At 36.9% G+C, this 19,362-nt stretch overlaps 1 protein-coding gene across 23 annotated transcripts in view; it reads left to right on the top strand.

Moving 5' to 3' along the window:
• The window catches only part of ttn.1 (titin, tandem duplicate 1), a 140,013-nt gene that overhangs the window by 36,243 nt on the left and 84,408 nt on the right, over nt 1-19,362 (top strand). For 15 of the 23 annotated variants that reach the window (XM_058786720.1, XM_058786727.1, XM_058786724.1 and 12 more), the window contains 36 exons: nt 34-105; nt 480-542; nt 763-843; nt 1,185-1,439; nt 1,709-1,810; nt 2,059-2,493; nt 2,643-2,729; nt 3,149-3,814; nt 4,011-4,067; nt 4,208-4,294; nt 4,463-4,549; nt 4,761-4,847; nt 5,018-5,104; nt 5,274-5,360; nt 6,466-6,552; nt 6,722-6,808; nt 7,229-7,312; nt 8,032-8,076; nt 8,418-10,184; nt 10,643-10,693; nt 11,760-12,158; nt 12,308-12,577; nt 12,696-12,971; nt 13,069-13,208; nt 13,627-13,753; nt 13,859-14,125; nt 14,346-14,612; nt 14,767-15,030; nt 15,140-15,279; nt 15,375-15,501; nt 15,643-15,909; nt 16,008-16,274; nt 16,747-17,013; nt 17,116-17,255; nt 18,491-18,617; nt 19,046-19,188. In XM_058786720.1, the coding sequence (XP_058642703.1) occupies nt 34-105; nt 480-542; nt 763-843; nt 1,185-1,439; nt 1,709-1,810; nt 2,059-2,493; nt 2,643-2,729; nt 3,149-3,814; nt 4,011-4,067; nt 4,208-4,294; nt 4,463-4,549; nt 4,761-4,847; nt 5,018-5,104; nt 5,274-5,360; nt 6,466-6,552; nt 6,722-6,808; nt 7,229-7,312; nt 8,032-8,076; nt 8,418-10,184; nt 10,643-10,693; nt 11,760-12,158; nt 12,308-12,577; nt 12,696-12,971; nt 13,069-13,208; nt 13,627-13,753; nt 13,859-14,125; nt 14,346-14,612; nt 14,767-15,030; nt 15,140-15,279; nt 15,375-15,501; nt 15,643-15,909; nt 16,008-16,274; nt 16,747-17,013; nt 17,116-17,255; nt 18,491-18,617; nt 19,046-19,188 (7,862 nt within the window). The remainder of the gene's footprint in view (nt 1-33; nt 106-479; nt 543-762; nt 844-1,184; nt 1,440-1,708; nt 1,811-2,058; nt 2,494-2,642; nt 2,730-3,148; nt 3,815-4,010; nt 4,068-4,207; nt 4,295-4,462; nt 4,550-4,760; nt 4,848-5,017; nt 5,105-5,273; nt 5,361-6,465; nt 6,553-6,721; nt 6,809-7,228; nt 7,313-8,031; nt 8,077-8,417; nt 10,185-10,642; nt 10,694-11,759; nt 12,159-12,307; nt 12,578-12,695; nt 12,972-13,068; nt 13,209-13,626; nt 13,754-13,858; nt 14,126-14,345; nt 14,613-14,766; nt 15,031-15,139; nt 15,280-15,374; nt 15,502-15,642; nt 15,910-16,007; nt 16,275-16,746; nt 17,014-17,115; nt 17,256-18,490; nt 18,618-19,045; nt 19,189-19,362) is intronic. The other 8 variants (XM_058786739.1, XM_058786740.1, XM_058786744.1 and 5 more) reach the window with 6 other exon arrangements.

A 19,362-nucleotide genomic window follows, 5' to 3' on the forward strand; every position in this document is an offset into this window, starting at 1 on the left:
TTCATGCCTAAGAATGTTCTTGTTTTTCATCAGAATCGAAGAAACCCATTGAGGAGACTGTAACAAAACATGTAGTGGAAAGGACAGAGGAGGTCCCTATGAAAGGTATTGGATGAAGGAAAAATGCTTTGCTTATGGCTGTCCCTGATGATTTATGCCTTTTTAAATTAATTTAATTTATTTTTTTTTACTTTAAAACTTAGAACATGTTGTATATACTGAATCAAAAACATTTAACATTTTTGGTTCTTTCCTTGTCTGGGTGTTGTGCTTGTGTATTATTATTATTATTACTGTCACTGTGCAGTTGTTCATTGTATAATTGTTTTTTATGACTGGTCTTGGTTGTATGTCCATGAATATGTTCTTCTAATGCTTGTGCAGTCATGCTAAAAGCATGGACGCTTTGGCTACTTAAACTCTGCTTAAGCTTTGCAGTTGTATTTTTATCAAAGCTCATGTCTTTTATGTACCTGAAGTTATGAAGCTACCAGAAGAGAAAACCGAAACATCCTTTGTACAGCCTCCAGTTCCTGAGAAAGGTATTATGTCTTTGCTTGAGTGTTATATTGTTCCACTGTTTCTTCCCTCTGTGTTCATTTTTTTTGTACCAAAAAATGTAAACCAATTTCCTATTTGTGAGATGTCTGTTTCTTACCATATAAACTATGTTTGTGTACTTGCTGTATATGTAGCTCTTTGATGTAAAGATTCATAATTTGCAACTTAATTTTATTTCTATGATGCCATGATATTTTTAAGAACCTGAAGTCAAGAAGCCTGTTGAGGAAAAAGTCACATCTGTCAAGGTGACAGAGCAAAAAGAACAACCTACACGCAAAGGTATTACCAGCAGTATGTGTTTTCAGTGTGTATACTATTTTATATATGTTCTATGTATGTTGATTGTATGTATAAATATGTTTATTTTTTTCAATTCAAATTTATGTATGTTATGTGTATATGTTTATATCTGTGTAACTGTAATTTGCGGTTTCTTCTTGTCATTTTCTTGTTATTATGTAAAGTATTCTTAATGTCTTTGGGATTCAAAATATCTTGCACACAGAAATTAAATATCTAAAGCTGCTGTCGTATAATTTCTGTTTGTGTTGTTAGTCTCCTTTGAGAATTTATAGCAATATCAGTGTTACTTAAAGATGTTCTCAAACCTACACCCTCAGAGCCTAAACCTGAGGTGCCAGCAGAACCAAAGGCTACAGTGGCTGAACCAAAACCTGAACCTAAGCCTGAGCCAAAAGCTCTACCCAAACCTGAGCCCAAGCCTGAGCCAAAAGCTCTACCCAAACCTGAGCCAAAAGCTCTACCAAAACCTGAGCCCAAACCTGAGCCCAAGCCTGAGTCAAAAGCTACACCAAAGCCTGAGGCTGAACCTAAGCCTGCAGTTGCAAAGAAAGTTGAGGCACCTTCTGTCAAAGGTATTGTGTGTAATTGAATCATCTGTGCAATTGTGTGTGTGTGCGCGCATGTGTGCGCGTGTGTGTGTGTGTGTGTGTGTGTTTTATGTGAGTCAGCACGTCCGTCTGTGTCAAGTACTGTATGTACAAGTGCCTTACTAAATTTGTTGTATGTTCAGTCCTTAGACTCTTAGAATCAACCTCTTGTTCAACTTAAGAATATAAAGTTCCCTCTGCTTTATATTTTTGGGTTTACGGTATGCTTCTTTGTTTTTGGTGTTCTTTTAAAGCACCTGAAGCTCCAAAAAAGCCAGAAGCTGCACCTCGACCATCCTTAGATATTAAAAAAGATGACGCTTTAACTCCAAAGCCAGACACTACTCAAATAAAAGGTAACTTTAAAACTCAATAGCTAGGAAAATTACTGAGCATAAGTCTTGCAAGGGATCTTAAAACAATTTCATTTTTGTTGGTTGTCTGTACAAAACTTTGCCACCAAAAATGGTGCTCTTGGAATGCATGTGAAACTCTTATCTTGAACTTTTAACTGATTCTTTTCATTGTATGGGCTTCTGCATTCTAGTGTGAATGCCTGTCTTTTTGTTTTATGACACTGTTTAATACGTGTGTTCTTTTGAAGCTTTTGTGGAGATCAAGGAAATAGAAGCACCAAAAGTAAAGATAGATCGAAAACCAGAGTCTGCACGTGCTGCCGCTGAGCCACGAAAGAAAGACGTCTCTACACTACTACCAGATGAATCTATCAAAGATCATTTGCCTGTCCACTCTGAGCCATCAAGTGTAGAGCCAGCTAGTCAGCTTAAAACTACACAAAGCCAGCCTCCTGAACCAGTTAGAAAACAAGTAGTCACAGCTTCACCAGAAGTTATAGTTGAACAAACAAGAAAACAACCTCCCCAAGAAGTTTTCAAAGCAGAGCCGGAGTCTTCAGCCAAAACTTCAGAGCCACCTCAAACAGATCAAGCTAAAAAGCAAGTGCCATCAAAGAGTGAGCCAACCCCTAAAATCAGTGAGCCAGCACTTGCTCACAAAAAGGAGGGTCGTCCACAGAAAGGTATTCTTAAGTCTTCATATTAAGCTCCTTATAATGCCTTGCATTAATGGGGTAGCAATCATTGCAAACTCTTTGAAGGTGTCTTGTAATCTCATGCACTCTTCTTAATGTTCTGTTCTTTGTCTGGTATTATTTTTATATTTACAAAGTGGTTGAAGTAAAGGCTGCAGAACTGCCATCTGAGAAAAAGCCTGTGACTAAAGCTAAAATGGAGACTGAGATTCCCTCAGCCAAAGGTATGCTCGGCTGGTCATAGGAGATACAAATCAAATTTGTATCTCTGCATTAATAGATCTGTTTGTGATACAAAAACAGATCTCCCACTATTTGTAGCATAACCATTATTAACATTTTAATCATAGATAGCTGAAGAATTTTTTGTAATATTATTATAATATTAACCTACTCAGTAACCCAAGCCAGAGAAAATATTGCATTCTGGCAATGCTGGCGAATTAAAGATTATCCCTACAGTCATGAACATCACTACATAAGATTTTATTTTGCATTAACAAATGATCCTTTCTAGGTTACTGTAGGAAAACTTAGAGATTTAAATGTGTAATATACTTTTTGATGTTGGTATGCATGTTTACTTGAAAATTCTTCTGCCACCATTGCATGGTGCAATCTTGAAAATCTTTCATCTTTAAAGTCTTTGCAGCTTCTGAGAAGAAAACTGACCAATTTCCTCATACAGTGGAAGTAACTCAGAAGATTTCCATGGAGGAAATGTTTTTGAAGGAGGAAATTGTGGAAGAGAGTGAAAGCGTGCCTCATCAACCTGAGGAAATTTTGTCTTATCAAGAGCATATTATAAGGATGGATATGAGTCATCACAGTAGAGAATCAGCTGCTGAAGATGTGAAGATAATTAAAACAGAGGTTTCCCAGAGGCCAGAACCCTCTTTTGAGCTGAAAAAAACAAAGGAGATATCTGAGATGAAATGGTCAAAACAAGAAATGCACACTGAGAAAAAGGAAAGGAAATTAGATGTGTCCAATGTTGAAACATTTCCAGAAGCTGTGGTGGTACTTGGCATTGAGACACCTCAGAAAAGACAAGACATTATGCCAGATAAAAAGAAAACATCTGAAGATATGCCTCTACAAAAGAGAGATGACACCCATAGAAAAGAGATGGTCATTCAGACAGAAATAGATGTTCACAAGAAAGAGTCTATTCACTTACAGCTGTCTGTTCATGAAAACAAGAGATCACACGAGGAAACCCCTCAGAAATTACCAGAGGCAACACCAATAGTACAACCAGAAGAAAAGGGAACTATGTTAAAGGAAGTGCGTAAAGCACTTGAAAGAGGTAAACCTTACAATCTTCAGCAAATGCCTTGATTGGTATATTGCAATCTTTACTTGAATTTTTTGTGCTTCAGGTATTTGCCGAAAAGGCAACTGTGATTTACTTTTCTTTCTTTTCTTCTACTTCTTAAATATAATGTGCCTGCATGTTCCTCTTTAGTTTCTTGTATCTTGAATATGTTATAATTCTTAATTAGACAAGAAGACCCAGGCTGTTACAACTCCTCTGTCAAAAGTTGTTTCTCCTGCAAAAGGTACTCAAAGGAAGGCTGGGAGATTTGGTGCTATTACTCTTCAGTTCTTAGTGTAGTATGTGCTAATATGTCCATATGCTCATCTGTATATGTTCATGGTCTATTTCTTTATTGTGATCATGGCTTACTTTTATTTAAAGAACCAGAATTAGTGAAGAAACCTGAACCAGAAGTCCCAAAGCCAACTGTGGCTCCAGCTGGACAGAAAATATCGCCTCCATCAAAAGGTATACAGCAAATCTGGAAGAACCATTTTCTGGTATAAAAGTCTGTCTTTGATATCATGTTTGTTTGTTTTGTATCTTCTTTTGTCATCATGTTTAGTCCAATTTCACCTTATTCCACATGTGGCTTTATTATTTTTAAATGTGATTATGGTATTGTTTTAAATAAAGAGCCAACTGTTGAAAGGAAAGCATCACCTGAGGCACCTAAGCCAATTGTGGCCCCAGTTGAACAGAAAATATTGCCTCCTTCAAAAGGTATTCAAAATCACATTGTGGTAGAACTCTTTTCTGGTCTGTTTGTTAGTCTTTGGTATGTGTTTGCTTGTTTTGTTAGTCTAATCTTTTTCTGTGCTCATCTTGACATGTTCTTTGTCCAGGCAAATAACGTCTTAGTCCCTTTTTTTTCTTTTCTTTTTGTTGTTGTTGTTATTCTTGCTTGTGATTTATGGCATTGTTTTATTTAAAGAACCAACTGTTGAAAAGAAACCAGTTCCTGAAGTACCAAAGCCAACTGTGGCTCCTGTACAACAGAAAATAGTATCTCCTACAAAAGGTATATAAAGCAAACATTTTTTTGCTGGTCTATAGTCTTTGGAATGATGTGTGATTGTTTGTTCTTATTTGTGTTCTTCTTTAAATGTTTCTTGTCCAGTCAAATTACATCTTTTTCCACATTTGTCTTCTTTATTTTTGGTTGTGATTATGGCATTGTCTTATTTAAAGAGCCAACTGTTGAAAAGAAACCAGTTCCTGAAGTACCAAAGCCAACTGTGGCTCCAGTAGAACAGAAAATAGTATCTCCTCCAAAAGGTATATAAAGCAAACATTTTTTGCTGGTCTATAGTCTTTGGAATGACGTGTGATTGTTTGTTCTTATTTGTGTTCTTCTTTAAATGTTTCTTGTCCAGTCAAATTACATCTTTTTCCACATTTGTCTTCATTATTTTTGGTTGTGATTATGGCATTGTTTTATTTAAAGAGCCAACTGTTGAAAAGAAACCAGTTCCTGAAGTACCAAAGCCAACTGCGGCTCCAGTAGAACAGAAAATAGTATCTCCTCCAAAAGGTATATAAAGCAAACATTTTTTGCTGGTCTATAGTCTTTGGAATGATGTGTGATTGTCTGTTCTTATTTGTGTTCTTCTTTAAATGTTTCTTGTCCAGTCAAATTACATCTTTTTCCACATTTGTCTTCATTATTTTTGGTTGTGATCAGAGGCGTCATGCCCATTCAAAGTGAGGGGGCACGCGCCCCATCAGATTTGAGCCAAGTGGATTTTGAATGCAGCTTCCAAAAGACAAAAAAATAGCCGATTAACATTTTCTATATTTAATACAGTCAGACCGGCGTGATTAAATTGTTCAGAGCGTCATATCATCAGCTGCTAAATTCAAATCTGCATTAGCTGGCTGGTGCTGAGCCAGAGACAGATGTGTTTTTACAGCACTGCACATTATAACCAATCACACACGATGCTGTTGAGCTTATGAATGCAATGACCAATCAGAGGTGTTCAGATGAGTCATCGCTAAAATGCCGGTGTTTTCTTCACTGGCTCGCTGACTGAATACCTCTTTCTGGTGAATTCTCTCGTTAGGAACAATAAAGTGCAGATGTGTATACGAATCTATTAGTAAGATATTAATTTCACAGTGTAAACAGCTTCAGGGATTTTAATGGGAGTTTTTGAGAGTACTTGAAGTAGACTGTCAGTGGAAATGTTTTTTGATCATGTAAATGCTCTTTGCTCTCTTTCTGTAGCTACAATGAAAGTAGGCTATTAGTAGCCTAACTGGCAATGTTTTTATTCACATTAACTTTCAATGTTAAATTCACATTAAATATGAAGTAAGTAGTATTAAAAATATGTTATGGCATGACACCCATAAACAGACAGGTTTTTATGCATAGTTAATAGATTACATTATTAATTATTTTGACCATCGCCCACTATAAACATAATCAATAAAGGTGAGAATCAAGATATTTCATGGTATAGTTAATGTGTTTGGGAATGTTTCGAATAAAAAGGAAAAAATAAATAAAACATAGGCTAAGTGCTGTTGTGGCTGTTGTGTGTCACATGACGACCCCCCCAAACTCGTGCCCCCTCAAAAATAATGAGTGCATGACACCCCTGGTTGTGATTATGGTATTGTTTTATTTAAAGAGCCAACTCTTGAAAAGAAACCAGTTCCTGAAGTACCAAAGCCAACTGTGGCTCCAGTAGAACAGAAAATAGTATCTCCTCCAAAAGGTATATAAAGCAAACATTTTTTGCTGGTCTATAGTCTTTGGAATGATGTGTGATTGTTTGTTCTTATTTGTGTTCATCTTTAAATATTTCTTGTCCAGTCAAATTACATCTTTTTCCACATTTGTCTTCATTATTTTTGGTTGTGATTATGGCATTGTTTTATTTAAAGAGCCAACTGTTGAAAAGAAACCAGTTCCTGAAGTACCAAAGCCAACTGCGGCTCCAGTAGAACAGAAAATAGTATCTCCTCCAAAAGGTATATAAAGCAAACATTTTTTGCTGGTCTATAGTCTTTGGAATGATGTGTGATTGTTTGTTCTTATTTGTGTTCATCTTTAAATATTTCTTGTCCAGTCAAATTACATCTTTTTCCACATTTGTCTTCATTATTTTTGGTTGTGATTATGGCATTGTTTTATTTAAAGAGCCAACTGTTGAAAAGAAACCAGTTCCTGAAGTACCAAAGCCAACTGGCTCCAGTAGAACAGAAAATAGTATCTCCAAAAGGTATATAAAGCAAACATTTTTTGCTGGTCTGTAGTCTTTGGAATGATGTGTGATTGTTTGTTCTTATTTGTGTTCTTCTTTAAATGTTTCTTGTCCAGTCAAATTACATCTTTTTCCACATTTGTCTTCATTATTTTTGGTTGTGATTATGGTATTGTTTTATTTAAAGAGCCAACTGTTAAAAAGACACCATCTCCTGTGGCACCAGAGCCAACAGCAACTCCAATTGAACAGAAAGTCTCTCCTCCCACAGGTAGAGTCTCTGTTTTCATGTCTTCTGTGTCAGTGTTATTGTCAGTTGTTTTGAATATGTCTGAGGTCTTGTGAATTCTACTTTTTAAAGTATCTTTGAATCTTGTCATGTGATTACATGTTTGTCTTAAAATACTTTAAAATACACTTTGACATTGTTTTTATGTTTCTTAACCAAAATTATGGATGAGAAGTGTCTACTTTTGTATTAAACTTTGTTTAAACATTTACCTTAGGTTAGTATGCACATTCATAATGAGAAAATTATTTAAGCAAACATTCACACATTTTCTTAGCTTAAAGTACGTTTCTTTCTTCAATGGACCCCAAAGGAAATGTTTCATAGAATGTCTGAGCAACTTCTTTTATACAATGAAAGTGGACGCGGACCAAGGACTGTCAAGTTTCAAAAAATAAAGGCGAAAAATGTAGTCTATAGTCTATATTCAGAGTTTTCTGAAGACATGTGATCTCAGGAACAGATTGAAATTTAAGTTAATTACTGCAGATTCAACAGCCATGGTCACCATTCACTTTCATTGAATAAACAATTAACAGCTTGGACATAATGCTATAAATATTTCCTTTTATATTTGATATTTGAGCATTTTGAAAGATAAAAGGGGAGTAAATGATGACAAAATTAAATTTTTTTAATGTGAATTCCAGCTAACTTGTGTGTATTGGTACCTGTTTAATCTGAAATGATCTCTGAAACAGATGCAGAAAAGGGCCCTGTTAAAGCTCCTGGACCTGCTGGCAAAGGTATGTTGATGTGCGAGTTACATGCCACAAATGAACCTTCAAATGTTTGATTATTAAACATATTCAAATCAGTTATTCAGGCAAAACATTTCACATGTCTGCTTGTTGTTCTGTTTGTTTTGTCTAATTTTTGTTTGCTTATTGTTTTGTTTTATTGTTCTTTTTTCTTTATTTATTATTGTTACAGTTCTGTTCACTACTATCAGGGCTGAGGTTTATTTCATTTTAATTCCAACACAGATGACTTAGCTTCAACCCTGCTGTGTGATGTGTACAGGTGTCTTATGTCATGCTGATTGTACTGTCCATGTTATGTGATATTGTGACCTTTATCGCCTCAGAAACAACTAGCACCACACAAGCACTTCTTAAACAAAAGGGTAAAATTCACGTCAAGGAAGAGGAAAAACTGGACATGCCAACTGTAAAGAAAGTAACCAGAAGATCAAAAGAACATCAGGAAGATGATGAAGTTATATCACTTAAGAAAGTTGGCAAGATTCTGTGTGAAGAACCATCAACAGAAGAGGGACCACTTGTCCGGAAATTTGAGAAAACTGAAATAGGTGGAGAGGAGATGGTGTATTCAAAGTCTGTTACTGAAATCAAACTCACCAGCAGCTATGAAGTCACAGAAGATACTTGGTCATATGAAACTGCTACAAAAACGGAGAAAATATCTAAAGGGGAGGAAAAGAAGACTGAACAATACAAGGATGTGAGGGAGAAGAAAGGGATTGCTCCTGAAATTGGTGGAAGAGAAGTAGAAAATAAGGGTAAACAAGGAAGTAAAATTCTAATGGAAGATGAACCTAAGATACCTCTGAAAAAAGCAACTAAGTCAATATCAACTGAGAAAAAACAGGAAACTGTGAAATTAAAACCTGTCGAGAAATTAGACAAGGTTGTTGTTGATCCCCAGAAAGACAGCAACATAGACAGGAGCAAAGATAGTATTGGTGTGGATGAGCCTGTTTCAAAGAAGGAAATAGATGTGACACCTACAGATAAAAAAACTAAAGAACCCATAATTCCAAAACCTGTTGTGGCTAAAGATGAACCTGAGAACTTTTCAAAGAAAGCAAAGAGAATTCTACCACATGATGAGAAGCCAGAAACTGTTACTCTGAAATCATTTTCCAAAGAATCTCATGCTGATGTAGCCGCTGACATGGTTCCTCAAGAGCAAACTGAGAAAAAGGCTGTAGACATTAAGCATCCAGAGAGACCGGAAACAACACATATCCTGAAGGAGCCTCACATCCAGGTAAAAGAACCAGGAAAAAGTGAAAAAACATATGAAGAGGTTGAAAAGATCAAAAAGCTAGAATCACCCCTTGAGTATCAGCCCATGAAGAGTACTACTTCTCCAGAGAAGACACGGGAAGGTTCCAAAGAAGAGGGGAAGGGATTAACTAAAAAACACGGAATTATTCCAACAGATAAAATGAGAAAAGAAGAGGTATTGTTGAAACCTGTTGAGGGAAAAATAATTGCGGAAAAAACTCCTTCACCAAAGGTAGATAAACCTAGCCCTCAAGTCACTCCAGTGACTAAAAAGAGTGCAAAAGAGGAAGATAAACCAGCAATGGCAAAAAAATGTGGTCTTTCACCAAAGGGAATGGAGAGAGAAGAGGAAATATCATTGAAGCCCATAGAACCTGCAGAGCTAAAAAAGACTCCTTCACCAAAAGTGGACGTACAAAAACTTAAACCCACTGAATCCATTCCAATGGAAAGAAAGTCTAGTGCAAAATCACCCAAGAAGATTTCACCAAAAGATTCACTTGAGTCTGTAGTTCTGAAGAAGGTCTCAAAGACAGTCTCCCCCAAAGAAGAAAAGACTACTCAGGAGCCTCGCTTAAAAATGACTGAAGACAAACTGCCAATGGTAAAGGAGTTGTCTCCTAGTATTTTGCATCTACAAAAGATTCCTACACAGCAAGAGGAGGTAGTATATGAACAAGAGCAGCAGGAGGTGGTGGATGGTGAAGAAGAAGAAACTTGGGGATGGGAACTTACTCCTAGGGAAAGTTATGGATCCGAAACCTTTGATGATACCTTGGAGGATGGAGCTGTTGAAACCCCAGGAATGGGTGACAAGAAAGGTGAGATGGTGGCACCTAAAGCTCAACGCTGGTATCTTGTGGCTCCCTACAATCGTTCTAAATATCAACTCAACTCATCATCCGTTATTACCCCTTAACAAGTGTCTTCATTTTTAAGTGTTTAGTTGTCTTTGATGTTGTGTGTGCTTCCTTTGATTTATTCATTTTCATTCTTGGTTCATCAAACCCTCTTGATAAAATGTTGTGTGTCAGTGAAGTCCTGTTCTGTCATGTAACTGTTTGTCAATCTCATTTTCATTCCTTTGTCTTTATTCGTCATTTTTGTTGTGGGTGTCATTTGTCCTGGGCTGTTTTTCAAACTTGTTTTATTGTCTTTGTCATTAAAATGCTCACATATATTATATCCTGTGTATATAATTTATTAACCAGTCATTTCAGATCCTTTGCAGATTTGCCATTTCAAGCCTTGCTTAATAGTATAACAATATTTCAAACAGATGGAAAACCAAAGGAGGAGACCGCTCCAGGCAGAGGCAGAGGACTAAGACGTGCGTTCGTAATATACAGTACATGTGTAATATGTAAGGAATAATTGACGACGGGCCGTTGAATTATTAGAAAAATAATGCACACCCGAGGTGGTGATGCGGTCACGACACAAAGCGGAGTGGCCATTACACCTCGGGTGTGCATTATTTTTCTAATAATTCAACGGACCGAAGTCAATTATTCCGCTTATACTACGGTTGCCACACCTCAAGACATCGATCAGATGATATATTTCAAGGCATTCGTCCAGTATTTCTACTTAAATCACTATTTTGAGTAGGATTATTTCTTACGCATTTCATCCAACGCCTCCGTTGCTAATTCCAAAACGTCATTTTAAACCTAGTAACGGAGGCTTGAGCCGTTAATAACAGATTAATGCAGTTAATACAGTTAATAACTAAGTTATGAGAGAGAGAGAGAGAGAGAGAGAGAGAGAATTACCTCTGTGCGTCTCTCAATAGTGTTCGGCAGCAATGTCTCTAGTTATAGTGAAACTAAGTTCCTTATGTTCACGAACAGCGCCGTTATTGTTACCTCGCTTGTGAGAAATCATGTTGTTTACTGATAAAATCGTCAGAGTAGCGCTAACAATATTAGCGCGATGTATGTTAGTGTGTGTGCAAACTGTGTGCAGTCTGTGAGAGAGAGAGTATGTGCTTTCATTACCTAATAAAGTATAATTTTGTGGCAAAAACATGGACATGATCTATCGTTTTTATCATATTGTTTACTATATTTATTTATTTGGCCAGTTTCGTTGTGGGTCTTCGTTATTTTGCTGTTGTAAGACCTTTGAAATAACAGAAATCATTTGGCGAAGTGATATGGTCATGTAATGCGGTCAAGAGCTGCCTGGAACTATGTTCGCCGTGCGTTTCCCTGAAAATAATTGCACACCTTAGAACGTTTGGCAGCCAATCAGATTCAAGCATTCCATGGCCCCGTAGTATAAGCATTTATAATCATGATACAGTGCATATGTTAATTTTAAAGTTACAAGCACATCATTTAAAATGGTGAAACTTTTGTGTGATCAGAAATGTAACATTTTTTTTATTGTAGCAAGACAAACTCCATCTCCTGGTGACGCTGGAAGGGGTAGAGGGCTGAAACCTGGTGGTGGAGGTGACAAGCCTCCAGGAGATTCACCATTTGGTTTCCAGCTCAAAGCTGTCCCCTTGAAGTTTGTGAAGGAGCTCCAAGACATTGTGCTACAGGAGGCTGAGTCCATTGGCTCCTCTGCTGTATTTGAGTGCCAGATCTCTCCATCTACTGCCATCACCACCTGGATGAAAGATGGAAGCAATCTAAGGGAGAGTCCAAAGCACAAATTCACATCTGATGGCAAAGACCGCAAACTGCAAATCATTGATGTACAGCTTTCAGACACTGGGGAGTACACATGTGTTGCAAAGCTTGGCAACAAGGAGAAGACCTCAACAGCAAAACTTGTTGTAGAAGGTATTCATGACTGCTGTTCTCAAAGCTTCCTTTCTATTCATATAAAAAAAAAAATTGTATGGCGTCGCCTCTAAAGACCATTAATATTAATGTTGGTGCTAATAATGTATGATTGTTACAAGTGGTATTTCTTCTATCGTTTCATATAGAATTACCTGTGAAATTCACAAAGAATCTGGAAGAAGATACCTCCGTGCTTAAGGGCCAGCCAATGTATTTGACCTGTGAGTTGAGCAAGGACAAAGATGTGGTCTGGAAGAAGAACGGACAAGAGATAAAGGAAATTCCTGGCAAAATTCAAATCAATGTTATTGGGCTACAGCGTGCCATCACAATCCAGGATGCGAACGATGATGATGCTGGTGTTTACACATGCGAGTGTGAAAACATCAAAACTCAAACTAATGTCAAGGTTATTGGTATGTGTTTGATCTTTTTAACCTTCACAGCTTCCTAAATAGTTTGATAGATGCTTCTATGTTTTCTTTGGTGAATTTAGAGCCGGTGTGTGAATTTACCCATGTACGTATTCAACAGAAATTGTTAGAGACTGGTTAGTGAAACCTTTGCGGGACCAGCATGTGAAACCCAAGGCCACTGCTACATTCAAAGGCGAGCTCTTCAAGGACACCCCTAACTGGAAGTGGTACAAGGGTAACGATGAAATCCCTAATGAGCCTACAGATAAGACTGAGGTGAAGAAGGAGGGTAAAGATATCAGTCTTACAATTAAAAATGCCCAGCCTGATGACGTCGCTGAGTACGCTGTGGAAGTTGAAGGCCGCAGATATGCAGCAAATCTAACACTTGGAGGTTTGTTTAAAAACAGCATCGCCACCTGAGGACTGTTGATTTCTGCTTATATGACCATCTGAAAATGTTGTGCATAAACCTTTTAATCTCTATTCAGAGCGTGAAGCTGAGATCTTGAAGCCTCTTGCCAGTATGGAGGTGGTTGAGAAAACAGAGGCCAACTTTGATACAGAAATTTCAGAGGATGATGTGCCTGGAGAATGGAAACTTCAAGGACAGGTTCTGACAAGATCACCGGTAAGACCCTTTTCAAACCCCTCAAGTATCCTAAAACATGAATCATTCCCAGTGTTGGGGAAGCTACTTTGAAACTGTGGCTTCCCAAGCTACAAACTAGTCATAATTTAAGTAGTTAAATAACCACTCTACCCATTTGGAGATGTAATTAAAAATGACATGCAACTCCACTATTTATCCGCTATTTAAGAGGGTGATTATCTTTTTAGATGATTTAAGTCAGTTTTATAATACATTCTTTATCACCACACACACACACAAAACACAATGTGGATCACAATTAGGATGACATAAGTATTTACACCAAAACCATCTAGAAGTACAATTTTCTACAGAACAGTATTAATATCGCTATGTAATTTATTTATAGCACATCATTCAAAAAAATTTGCTGATTCACAATTTTCTTCTATTTTAGACATGTGACATCAGATCCGAGGGAACAAAACGATTTCTTACTATCAAAAATGTTCAGCTTGATCAAGCTGGTGAAGTTACATACCAAGCTCTGAATGCTGTGACAAGTGCTATGCTCACAGTAAAAGGTAAGAGAAGAATGAATGTCTTTTTAAAAGCATAAGAAAATGTAAATTCAAATCAACAAATGCAGATGAGTGACGATATGGACAATGTTCATTCATGCCTACCAGAGCTGGAAATGGAGTTCACAGTCAGTTTGAAGGACACTACTGTGCATGAAAAGAAACAGGCAAAGTTTGAGTGCTCCATCAATAAGGATGTGCCTAAAGTGATTTGGTTTAAGGGTTCTGATATTGTTACACAAGGAAATAAGTATGAAATCATTGATGACGGAAAGAAACACATACTCATTATAAATAACTGTGGCTTTGAGGATGAGGGTGAATACAGTATTGAGGTCTTGGGCAAATCATCAAAAGCAAAACTGATGGTAGAGGGTAAGTTGGTTATCATCTTGGTTAGTGAAGTGTTGGTCAAAATACTTTCTGACAAAATTTAACAAGGGTGTTTATTAATGAGTAGTCTAACAAATAGCAAATAGAAAACAACACAGTTTCTAATAAATTCACTAACAAATTCACTGGTTTTCAAGTTTGTAGTAGTATATTCATTTATTGCGCCCATAGTCATTTGTTATCCACTGAACAAATGTCATAGGTATGAGGCTGAACTTCACCTCAACATTAAGGGACCTAACTGTGAAGGAAGGTAAAACAGCTTTATTTGAGTTTGAACTCTCTCATGAGAATGTCGCCGTGACATGGTACAAAAATGAAATAAAAGTGCACCCAAGCAGAACAGTGTTCACCAGTGTGGTGGGAAGGAAACACACACTAGAAATTAAGGAAGTATCACTAGATGATACGTGCCTAATAAAAGCAGAGGCTAAAGGAATATCCACAATGGCTAAGCTGCTCGTAATAGGTAATTTTACCTTTATTTCACTGTTACATTTATTTGATCAGCTGCACCAATTCTTGTTTCCCCCCCTCATTGTCTCATTTTTGCATTACAACAAAACCTTTTATGCAGATTACCACTTTCTGAGTATTATTAACACAGCAACCTGTTTTTACAGAGGGTGATGCATATTTCGCCACCAAGTTACAAGATTTCACCGCAGTTGAAAAAGATGAAGTCACATTTGACTGCGAGCTCAGTAGAGATGTTCCTGTGAAATGGTTCAAGAATGAAATTGAAATTAAAGCCTCCAAGATGGTGACCATGAAAGTTGAAGGCAAACGAAGAATCCTCAATCTTAAGAAAGTTGAGAACAAAGACAAAGGATTATATGTTTGCGACTGTGGAACAGACAAAACTTCGGCCAACTTGAACATTGAAGGTCAGTAATAAAGGTTACATTCCTAAAATGTAATAACATTGCAATCTTTCAGGGGTGCAAGTGGGTTTTACTTGTTAATTTTTTCTTAAAAAAATATTTTTAATTCCAGCTCGTGACATCAAAGTGGTGCGACCCATATATGGCGTTGAGCTCTTTGATGGAGAGACGGCTCGTTTTGAGGTGGAAATCTCTGAAGATGATGTCCATGGCCAATGGAAACTGAAGGGCGAAGTCTTATCCTCTTCACCTGTGAGCACAGCTGCATCAGCAAATTCAGTAAACATCTTGCATAAACATGTAGCAACATAATTAATATTTTTTTCTCATGTGTTTTTTGCTTACAGGATGTTGAGATTATTGAGGATGGTGCAAAACACACATTAACACTCTACAACTGCAAAGTTTCCCAATCTGGAGAGGTGGTCTTCCACGGAGCGAATGCTAAGTGTTCTGCAAATCTTAAAGTGAAAGGTAGTAAAAAAAAAAAAAAAAAAATGCGTATATGTATATATACATATATACATACATGTACTTTTTAAAAAACTATTAATGAAAAGTCATCAAGGTAATTATTCCTGTCTAATCGATTCTTTCTGTTCACCTTTGTCATAGATTTGCCCATTTCTTTTGTCATGCCTTTGAACGATGTACAAGTCTATGAGAAAGATGATGCAAGATTTGAAATTGAACTGTCAAGAGAGGCTAAGGTCATTCGTTGGCTAAAGGGATCTCAGGAGTTGAAGGCTGACGAAAAGTTTGAAATCCTCACAGAAGGGAAAAGACACATTTTAGTGGTCAAATCTGCTGCCTACGAGGATGAAGCCAAGTACATTTTTGAGGCCGAGGACAAGAGGACATCTGCAAAACTTGTTATTCAGGGTAATGAAAAAATTTGTGATTGCACAGTAATCCGATTTCCTTCAGATTTTTTTTTTTCTGATCAATTTTTCCTGATCTGCATTTATCGTTCTACTCAGGTATCCGTCTTGAGTTTGTCAGACCCATTAAAGATGTCACTGTTAAAGAGCGGGAGACTGCAGAATTCAGGATTGAACTCTCTCATGAGAAGATTCAAGTCACCTGGTACAAGAATGATGTGCGTTTGCATCCAAGCAAAGTGGTGCACATGTCCGAGGATGGCAAGATCCATACTCTGTCCTTCAAAGAGGTGTCTATTGATGACACTTCTCTAATTAAAGTTGAGGCTCTTGGTAAAAGCTTGGAAGCAATGCTCACTGTGCTTGGTAAGTGTTTAAAATGTTTTCTGATACATTTTATAATGAATTTCGCAATGTGGTTTTTTGGCCTATGCAAAGTATGTGTTAAAGAGACCTAAGGCCTTTTTATTTTAGGGATTCTATGTGTTGTCATTAGAAAATCAATGAAAAAAAAAAAAACTCAGAAAATGAAAAATATTTACAGATGACTTAACTATATACCAAATATAAATCTGAAAATAACGCTCTATGGACCATTTATGTTAAATATTGTATGAAAATCTACTGAGAGGTTTGGAAATTTGAACAAGACATATAAGGTGGATGACAGAGCTATTAGAATAGAGGAAGCTAAATATGTTGGCCAACTAGTCCATAGAGAAACTTTGTGTCAAGGTCTTTATCACCCTATGTGGGTTAAATTTTTTGTGTATTACATACAGGGCCTTTTTGTGGTAAATCATGTTAAAAAACTTCATGTCCTCCTCTATATCAACAGAGGGAGAAGCTTACTTCACCACCAAGTTACAGGACTACACTGCAGTTGAGAAGGATGAGGTTGCGCTAATATGTGAATTGAGTAAATCATCTGCTCAGGTGAAATGGTTGAAAGACGGCAAGGAAATCACTCCCTCTAAGAACATCCTTTTCAAGGCTGATGGAAAGAAACGTATCCTGACAGTGAAGAAGGCAGAGAAAGCCAACATTGGTGAATATGTGTGCGACTGCGGCTCTGACAAAACCGCTGCTAAGCTCAACATTGAAGGTATGTATTTTTACATATATAGATATATAGATTAATAGATTCAAATTGATAAAATTATTATGAACTCCTATAACTTTGCCTCTCCTCTCCTGTTCTTTGCAGAACGTGATATTAAGATTGTCCGTCCACTGTACAGTGTGGAGGTCACAGAAACAGAGACTGCTCGCTTTGAGACAGAAATCTCTGAGGAGGATGTTCATGGTAACTGGAAACTCAAAGGAGATGCCCTGCACCAGTCTGCCGTAAGGGTTTCCTGAAATTCATGTTTTCACACACACACACACACATATATACATATATATATGCCATATACAGTATATAGGGGGCGGGGGTAAAATACATTACCAAGAGTCAAGTCAGACAGTCATACTGACGCTAACACACAGGGAAAATGTGTAACGGATGACTCGCAGATACAAAAATAATGTTTTATGTTTTGATTAAAAGATAGTTAATATTAAACGTCAGCGAAACCCTAAGAATTCACTACATTTTTTACAATAGTGCTCTCATTTTAACGTTATGTATATAACAGTAGTTATTAATGTTCTTCATTTCTGTTTTGAGCTGCGTGCGCTGAAGATGACCAGTTGAATGAAGCATTTGATATATGGTTTTTAATCAATGTGATTTAACTCATCAGTTATCTCATATAGAATACGCTTTGTTATTTATACAACATAATGTTAATATTACGACTTATAGGCTATCTGCACAAAATGCCCCAAATGCATGAACGTGTGCATGAACTGCGCGGCTCTGAATAAACTCCTTTTTGCGTTCTTCACGCAACATCGTGCAGAAACACGGCAACTAAACTCTAAAAATTCACAGCGTGTTCTCATAATAATGTTATGTATATGACAGTCCCAGTCATAGTTATTAATATTCTGCATTATTGTTTGTCCTGCTTGCACTGCACGCTGAAGAGATAATCACCGTAGTAGCCTACTTCAATGAAGTGCTTTACTGCAGCTCAACTCAACCATATATATATATATATATATATATATATATATATATATATTTATACTACTGGGCCGTTGAATGCTTGAATCTGATTGGCTGCCGAATGTTCTAAGGTGTGAAATAATCCTACTCACAATAATGATTTAAGTAGAAATACGGACGATTGCCTTGAAATATATCATCTGATCGATGTCTTGAGGTGTGGCAACCGTAGTATAAGCAGAATAATTGACTTGGTCCGTTGAATTATTAGAAAAATAATGCACACCGTGGTGTAACGGCCACTCGCCGCGTCGTGACCGCATCACCACCTCGGTGTGCATTATTTCTAATAATCAACGCCCGTCAATTATTCCTTACATATATATATTATTTATTATTTTTTTTATTTTAGTTTATTTTTTATATTGTTTTCATATCATGGTAATATTTATAAATAAATAAATAAATAAATATAGTAATATTTATATTTACCCCAAATAAATGTGTTTGTGTGTTTTTCACTCAGGACTGCGAAATTAAGGAAGAAGGCACCAAGCACATGCTTATCCTTTACAATGTTCACATGGATATGGCTGGTGGTGTGGACTTCAGTGCTGCTAACGCTAAATCAAGTGCTCAGCTCAGAGTTAAAGGTGAGAATCCTCATAAGTGAATAAAAAAATAAGCATTAAGAGCCATTATTATTGTATGTAATCAGTCTTTCACATAGTTCATAACTTAGGCTTGTGATAGAGCATTTTTTCAGAACAAAAATAACCTACTGAAAAAAATGTTGGGTGACAGTAACAGATAACTTGGGATTAGTCAACAGCCAATCAGGGCTCAAGACTATTTTTGAAGCCCCATACCTTATCAGGAGAGGGTGGGGGTTACTGGCAGAGCTGAAACATGCCTCCTAGTTTGACCACAGGCAATGCATGGAATCTCAATATGCTAATGATACAGGATCCTGCCTGCCTTCAGACTGCAAATTGTGACCTAGTGATAGAGAACAATGACAAATTGCAGTAGTAGAACAGTCTCTTGTTATTATTAAGGATGTCCATTTCCTCTTCTAAAGCACGCACAATTGGCCTCCTGCGACCTCTGCGGGATGTCACTGTCACTGCTGGAGAGACTGCTACCTTTGACTGTGAGCTCTCATATGAAGATATTCTGGTTGAATGGTTCGTTGGCTCAACAAAGATGGAGCCAAGTGACAGGGTGAGATTCTTTGCTTTATCTTTTGTTTTAATTTTGTTTTAGATTTAATTGTTAATTTAAGCATCATAAATTTAGTTTTGTTCCTGTCTGGATTTTCACTGATTTCATTGTGATTCACTAAGATGCTATACTTTTACAACAGACTATAAATTAACTATACAGTACACACACATA

Source organism: Onychostoma macrolepis, chromosome 09 (assembly GCF_012432095.1).
Source record: "Onychostoma macrolepis isolate SWU-2019 chromosome 09, ASM1243209v1, whole genome shotgun sequence".
NCBI classification, from domain to species: domain Eukaryota; kingdom Metazoa; phylum Chordata; class Actinopteri; order Cypriniformes; family Cyprinidae; genus Onychostoma; species Onychostoma macrolepis.